The sequence below is a fragment of the Megalops cyprinoides genome, chromosome 16, assembly GCF_013368585.1.
Source record: "Megalops cyprinoides isolate fMegCyp1 chromosome 16, fMegCyp1.pri, whole genome shotgun sequence".
Lineage (NCBI taxonomy): Eukaryota > Metazoa > Chordata > Actinopteri > Elopiformes > Megalopidae > Megalops > Megalops cyprinoides.
Window position 1 is genome coordinate 10,201,466 of NC_050598.1, and position 7,292 is coordinate 10,208,757.

The 7,292-nt window shown below is 46.0% G+C and overlaps 2 protein-coding genes across 2 annotated transcripts; one reads left to right on the plus strand and one right to left on the minus strand.

The window, feature by feature from the left end:
- Positions 1 to 209: 209 nt before the first annotated feature.
- Positions 210 to 2,835, minus strand: lsm11 (LSM11, U7 small nuclear RNA associated). Its single transcript, XM_036548478.1, has 4 exons — positions 2,367 to 2,835; positions 1,587 to 1,726; positions 1,405 to 1,488; positions 210 to 820 (listed from the first exon to the last, which is right to left on the minus strand). The coding sequence occupies exons 1-4, from the start codon at positions 2,833 to 2,835 to the stop codon at positions 446 to 448; spliced, it is 1,068 nt and encodes a 355-aa protein (XP_036404371.1). The 3' UTR covers positions 210 to 445.
- A 328-nt stretch (positions 2,836 to 3,163) lies between these two features.
- thg1l (tRNA-histidine guanylyltransferase 1-like) lies at positions 3,164 to 7,074 on the plus strand. Its single transcript, XM_036548870.1, has 7 exons — positions 3,164 to 3,363; positions 3,708 to 3,932; positions 4,317 to 4,493; positions 5,689 to 5,858; positions 6,043 to 6,131; positions 6,453 to 6,560; positions 6,669 to 7,074. Exons 2-7 carry the CDS (start codon positions 3,715 to 3,717, stop codon positions 6,822 to 6,824), a joined length of 918 nt encoding a protein of 305 aa, XP_036404763.1. The 5' UTR covers positions 3,164 to 3,363; positions 3,708 to 3,714; the 3' UTR covers positions 6,825 to 7,074.
- Positions 7,075 to 7,292: the final 218 nt, after the last annotated feature.

The following is a 7,292-nucleotide window of genomic DNA, read 5'->3' on the forward strand; positions in this document are numbered from 1 at the left end:
AGTTACTTGGTAACAAGTGTAATCTGAATGCCCAATCTGAGCCATGGTTAACTACTTCAGGTCTCAAAGTAAATGCTCCTCTGCTAAAGCCTGGCTTTTGTAATTTTATTTCAGTTAGTGCCAGAAATCTGTATTGTTGGCACAAAGTAAATTTTCACCATACTGGCAGACTGTTGGCTCATTTCACCATTTGCCTGTAAATACCCTGTTGGGTGCCATGCTCAGTTATAATACATATCTCGGTTTGGACAGCAGAAACAGAACATGAATCAATCAGATCATTTATTTTTTCATGACTCAGTGTTCTAAGGTTAGAAACATAAAAATCCCTGACGCAAGAACTACGATGCTGTTTGTACATAGGATGTGTGACTGTATATTAATGTCGTCGAATGCCTGAGCAGAAACACAGTGCCGCCCATCTGAGATGAACAGATTTATTCTACTAATGTAAGTTGACGAGCAGAACATTTTCTCCACGAATGAAGAGCTGGTTTATGTGGCGTGTGTGTACCCACTGATAGTCCACTTTGGGCTGTGACGCTTTTTCCCGAGGGCCTTTCTCAGTCCTGGAGCCCCGCCTCTCGGACACAGCCGTCCGCCCCTCGCCGCCACGATTCGGCGCTCCCTCTCCTGCCGGGGCCGACCTGGCGTCCGCCCTGACACCTTTCCGCGGAGACCGGCGCAAGTGAGGGGTGGGGGTGTCTCCTGCGGGTTCTTTCGGGGTGATCCCTTTTCCTTGAGCATGGCCAGAACTGCTCTTCTTCTGCTCGGCCCCGCAAGACTCTGGGCTGTCCTGCAGCTTCAGCCTGTCGAAGAGCTGAGAAACACCCAGACTCACAATATGAGCTGTAATTATGACTATAGGAGATGGCAACACTTACGGCGTGCACTTATATGTCAGCTGAGTAGTATACACCCTTAGACCGCACTCCTGAATGGTATCTCTGGCTACACATGACCTCATTCCTCCTCCAGTAACCTCACCTTCAGCCATTGCCAGTGACTCTCACCACCTTCCTGCCAGAGACCTATGACCACTTACACAGCAATTACTTAAACCTGTGAGCCCAGTTTTTAAAGTAGATCAAGATACTTTTTTATCATTCACGTTGTTCAATCTAACATAAGCTGGTTGGCTCAAACAAGGCACAGAACAACAGCCACAATATCTCAGGTGGTTAACTGGAAGATGTAAAAGTGTGGAGATAAAGAAGTGTGACCTCAGTAACTGGGCTTCCAGGTCTGATTCAATATTGTGGCATCCAGCAGAAACATCTGTAATATTGCTGTAAGAGTGCCTACTCCAGTGACCAAACGTGGGGGCTGACATGGTGCGTTCAGTGTATGGCCTGATGATGATGAATACTGAGAACAAAACGTGGTGTAATGACCAATACGCACCCTGGTCACAGTGAGAGCCCGGTCATGGTGCAGGGCCTCCCCTAGAAGTGGCTTCCTGTACGTCTCGTCCACGTCCACCATAGCCTTGTAGCCGTGGGAGCAGAGACACAGTCAGAGAGGACACGAGCGCGCGCGCACACACACACATTCTTAACAAGCAGGGGCAGAGAAGCCCATCTTACCATGTTCCAGAACTTGTCAAAGGCCACCACAAAGCCAGAGCACACACCACGGAGTCCCTTGAAGGTGCGGATGTGCACTTTGACCCGTATCCTCTCCTGGACACAGCGGTGCAGCTCTCCAAGCGGACTGCCTTTGTGCACTATACAGAGAGAGACCACCAGAGAGTTTATCACTATACAGACTATAAACTCTGCATTGATTATTATCCAACTACGGACACCCGATGGAAATTTCAGTTCTTTTTTTTAGATTAAAAAAAACTGTTAATATAGGCCTAATTTGCAATTACTGTTCTCTACTAGCAAATTAGATGAACCATACAAAAATGACAAAATCGTCATTCAAAACATTAAAATCGTAATCATAATTCAAGGGCAAAAACATTTAACTCCATAAAGCAATTGAAAGGAAAGCTTCACAAAACCGAGATGACGTGACAGAAAAGAACAAGCGCGCAGTGTCGTCATATTTACCCCCCAAACAAGGAACAGGTTAGTTGCTATAACGAACTAGCACTTAGATATCTACAAAGTCGAGCAACGTGATACTGCTGAAGTAGCTAGACAGCTAGCTGACGTTACCAAGCTAAAAACAAAATAGTCGTGGGGTTTAAGCTTTGACTGAGTGTTGCCATAGACTAGTCAAAGGCATGATATGCAGGGATGCCGATAGCTCCGTAACCAGTTGACACAGCAACATTGACAGTATGTAGCTACTCAGCTGCCTTGCTGATGTGACAGCTGATGTGACAGCTAACGTCAATCGCTACTTTTACGTACGGGGCATCCTTGTCAGGACATTTTTGGCTGCCTTCTGTTTTCGGGGAGGCCTCCTGTTACCGCTGCTCCCTGCTTCCTCTGACGGCACATTCACCATAAGCTTTTTCAGTCTCTCTATCCTCTCTGGGTCCGGAACACCTTTCTGCGCTTTCCTGAGCCGTTTCTCCACATTCTCTGGCTTGGCCCTTCCACGGCCTCCTTTAAGGAAGCTCTCATACTCGGCGATGTTGTTGAAGCACTTGATATTGGGGTAAGGCAAGGGAACTTGTGGGGAATACAACGCAAGCAATGGGTCAAACTGATCAGAACTAACGTCCAACTTCGAGTCTATCTCATCTTCTGCTTTCCGATCACTGCCCCCTTCCGCAGCAGTAGTCGGGCGGTCAGGAACGCTACTGGTTGATTCGATTTCTCCCGTTTGTCTTCCTAGACACTTCTTATCTCCAATTTCTCTTTCTCTTTCCTCCATGTTTAAAAGAACCGCAGCTGTGAATCATGGGAAACTTTCCCTCCCTCCACATTTTTTACTGCACCCAACTTGCCACTAGAGTTCACCAGAGGTCTCATAATGTTTAATGGTAAGCATACAGGGGAATTATGTATTTTCTCTCCCTTCGTACTAATACATGTTCTATATTTACCGAGGCAAATGCATTGTATGTTTTAAATAAACATATTTTTAAATGATTTTTTTTTTCTCGGACTCCGGAGCACATTATTTTGTTGTCTTTGTCTCGGAACCAACGTATCAGCGCTGTGTTCTAGTACGACTGTATTAGCAGAGGAACTGTAGCAAGTTGATGAATGAAGCCAGGCGATTTAGTCATTCTGGTGACATGGTGAAAGCATACTGCTCTCACAGCATAGACATTACATCTTGTAGGCGCTGTTACGAATGACAAATGTTAGCTTTCATATGTGGCTCATTCTGGTTCCCAAACGGAACCATAGCGAACTAGCTTGTAAACCTGAAACACAGCGAACAGTTCCCACGTGGGTGAGAACATTTGTTATGACTTGATATCGTACAGATGACGAGAACTGCTTGTATGTGTAGGGAGGGGTAACATCATTTTTAATTACTAGTACGTATCTTGCCAGTTAGCTAACGGTACATATTGGTACTTAATTAGCTGGCTAGCGGCTAACTACTTGTCGTTACGCTTGTCAGTTGATTGGTTGTTGTGATCGAACTGTTTGGGTAAGACATACAATATATGCGTAGCATGGGCACGTCACAAGGGGACAATATTTGTGCATCGTTGTAACAAGCTAAATTGAGTGTGGAACAACTGTGAAACAAGGTGCAGCGTTTAACTACCACGATATGCTTGTTTCCAGGAAGCCCATGTTGAGAAGTTTGTCACGTCCATTTCTCAACTGTAAGTCCTGTCCACAATTTGGTGCGCGGATAGCAAGGAGCAGTTACGAAATATTTGTTAGTTTCTGCACCAGCCCAGTCATGGCGAAGAGCAAGTTCGAGTACGTCCGCAACTTCGAGACCGACGACACATGTCTCCGGAACTGCTATATCGTCGTGCGCTTAGATGGACGCAACTTCCACAAGTGAGTTGCTGGCTGACGCAAGTTACAAAATCACTGACTACCCAGCAGCCCAGCTAGCAGTCCGAATCCTTTTGTACTTTGGTCGTTTTTTATTTATTTGCTCTGAAAAAGACCGATTTCTTAGTTCACAAGTTCCCCTGTTTCATGTTTTGAAGGCATGGTATTCATAACGTTAATGTTGCCAGGTAATAAACAGCCAATGAGCAGTGAAGTAACACTAAGACCTAAGGTCCTTTGATTTTACAGCTTTTGTTGGGTTATACCCAAGACCCAAGAACATATTGTCGCCCAAGAAAATTGCCTGACGAAATGAGTCCTAGTGCTTAGGGGGCCCTAATTTCTGTTTCTCTCTCTGAAGTTGCTGAGTTTGATGTTGTCTTGCAGGTTTGCTGACCAGCACAACTTTGCAAAGCCTAATGATGACCGGGCCCTGGACTTAATGACACAGAGCGCTCGCTCGGTGATGGAGGAGCTGGAGGACATCGTTATTGCATACGGACAGAGTGATGAGTACAGCTTCGTTTTCAAGAGGTCCTCCAACTGGTTTAAGAGGCGAGCCAGGTAAGTCTAGTCTCAGACTTTAACTGGTCTTTGCACACCTCATCTTGGCAAAGGTCCACCTGTTGCTGCCAGAAAGCGCACAGTTTCAACTCGTAGTACCACTTTGCGACATCACAGGGAGGCCCTCCATTCTGTAAAATTCTCTGGATTACATTATTACGTGACATTGTATACTTTGGTATAGCAGATTCCATTTTCCTGCGTTAGTTACATATCATACATTTTATATATTGTACCTTTGGACAGACTGAGAGTGCAACAGCAATGTCATAATCTAGGTTTCAAATATTAGTAACAGATCTGCTTCTCTAATAATTATGTCTTATTGCTGCTACTCTCTAAGAGTTTGTTTGATAATCCTTGGGTATGATCACTTTCAGCAAAGTAGCTGTAATCCTCATTAGCACCATCACTCTCATCAGTTTCACAGAGAATGCTGACCCACTGCAACTGATGTTCAAAAAGACATTCAGTTTCTCTATCAAGGCATTATGATGACTGCTGAAGAGGGGAAATAGGTGCCTAGAATTCAGAGAAAACTGTTACTGCTTGTGACAGAGTGCCGTCACTACGGTTGAGTATGCGCTCTCACTGCCATACCAACGAGCCAGGCTCTTTGGCGTCGCGGTCGAAGTCGCATGGTTGGTACCCCGTAGACCTGGGTTCGAGGCTGGGTAGGATGACTGCTCTCGCCCTTCGGTACAAATGGTGTTAGCGGTGGGATGGTTTGCTATGAGGCCATTGGAGGCGTGCCCAGTGTGTGTGAGCCGTACGTGAGCCAGGTTCGGTTGACCCCAGTGTGTGAGGGACCCCAGAGATGGGTGAAGCATGGCGTGAGGGACTCCAGAGGTGGGTGAAGCACCAGTAAGTGGGGTGCCCTGGGATGGGAGAAGTACGGTGGGGGATGTGCGAGGGACGCCTTGGTGCGTGAAGCGCGTGGGCGTGCTTCCCGAAGGGGACGGCAGTGTGACGGAGTGCCGTCACTACGGTTGAGTATGCGTTCTGACTGCCATACCAACGAGCCGGGCTCTTTGGCGTCGCGGTCGAAGTCGCATGGTTGGTACCCCGTAGACCCCGGTTCGAGGCTTGGTGGGGCATCTGCTCTCGCCCTTCGCTACACCACTGTACTTGAGAGACTGCTAGGATGTTTGTTCATGTTCACTCTCTCTCTCTCTCTCTCTCTCTCTCTGCGCAGTAAGCTGATGACACATGTGGCCTCCCAGTTCTCCTCCAGTTACGTTTTCTATTGGCGGGATTATTTTGGGGAGCAGCCACTGCTCTACCCTCCAGGGTTTGACGGCAGAGTGGTCTTGTATCCCAGCAACCGCAACCTGAGGGACTACCTGAGCTGGAGACAAGCGGACTGTGAGTGCTAACCTATCAACCTCCACAGGGATGGTAACAACACATTAGCGTTGCATGCTAGTTTCCAGAATGATTAATGCCGAAGTGCACTGAGAGGATTAGTTGCCTAGTAGGTGCATACTTTTTTCTCCACTGTTGTCTTTTTTTTTTTTGCAAATAATAATTTTTGTGTTTAAACATCCAGGTCATATTAATAACTTGTACAACACGGTGTTCTGGAGTTTGGTGCTAAAGGGCGGTCTCTCCACTACCCAGGCAGAAGACAGATTAAAGGTAAGAGGAGCCAATTAAAAAGTTTATGTCAGAGTCCCAGGTTTGCACACACGTAATTCAGCATAATCACTGCTTTCCCTTTCTTGCTGTAGGTTTGTGTGTATGTTAGAGCAGGCAGGCCGGTGCGGCCCTGCACGCATCATCTCTGCTGCTGTCAGGAGCTTTAAAGAGCATTGCAAATGAGGGCCCTGTAGCAGGTGCTGCAGAGAGACCACAGTAATTACAGCCTGAGATGCTTCACTCAAATGTCAGTTAGGTGGATCCATAATAATGTTGTAACTTGTGGTTTGCTCTGTTGTACGCAACTTTTTGCTGTTTCAGGGCACTATAGCAGGTGATAAAAATGAGATCTTGTTTTCGGAGTTCAACATAAACTACAATAATGAGCCCCCCCGCCACAGAAAAGGTACAGCACTCATTTGGGAAAAGGTGAGCAAGGAAACCCATTCGGAAATCAAATGTATAATGGTGGGTTTAGAGGAATGCATATTTGTCTCTCGGTAGCTCGTTATTAATCCACTTGTCCATTTTCCTTAGGTAGAAGAAACCACCACCAAACAGATCAAACTGCCAGCTGAAGAGAAAGAGGTGACGGTGACAAGGAGTCGAAAGAGAGTGACCGCACATCACTGTGACATTATCGGGGACCAGTTCTGGAAGGAACACCCAGAGATACTAGAGGATGACAGCTAGGCAATCACAGCTGACAAAGCACCCGCAGCAGCACAAACACAGTGTTGAGCTGGCTAATAGCAGCCCTGATCTGCACAGGGCCCAGAGTGGGTGGAGATGTTTTGCAGTGATTCCCAAAGGACAAATAGCTCTCATCAAGGATTTTGGACTGGTTGCAGTTTTACACCTTGCAGAGTCAGCTGTAGGAGGGGTTGCGCAAAGAAACTTTTCATGTTTTCATATGATTATGGAAACTCTATTCCCTTGTTACCTGCCAAGTCAACCTCAATAGATGTCCATTTTGACATTATCTCTGATAAATGTTAAATTGGCATGCTGTTATTTCCTGCAAATGGCCTTATTGTTATTTAGAATGCATTTATGCTTTTATTTGAAAAATGTTAATGTTTTATTGACATGTTTATTCCTTAAGGAAACAAATCATACAAGGTTAGAAAAGTTAAAATGCTTTCCAGTGTATCTGCACAT

Bases quoted from the DNA above. Each gene is read 5' to 3' on its own strand.
- lsm11 (XM_036548478.1), bottom strand. From the start codon at position 2,835: ATGGAGGAAAGAGAAAGAGAAATTGGAGATAAGAAGTGTCTAGGAAGA. The intron at 1,727-2,366 runs GTACGTAAAAGT...CTCTCTGTATAG, and splicing joins TGTCCTGACAAGGATGCCCC to TGCACAAAGGCAGTCCGCTT. The intron at 821-1,404 runs GTGCGTATTGGT...GGTGTTTCTCAG, and splicing joins GGGCTCTCACTGTGACCAGG to CTCTTCGACAGGCTGAAGCT.
- thg1l (XM_036548870.1), top strand. From the start codon at position 3,715: ATGTTGAGAAGTTTGTCACGTCCATTTCTCAACTGTAAGTCCTGTCCA. The intron at 4,494-5,688 runs GTAAGTCTAGTC...CTCTCTGCGCAG, and splicing joins TGGTTTAAGAGGCGAGCCAG to TAAGCTGATGACACATGTGG. The intron at 6,561-6,668 runs GTGAGCAAGGAA...CATTTTCCTTAG, and splicing joins CAGCACTCATTTGGGAAAAG to GTAGAAGAAACCACCACCAA.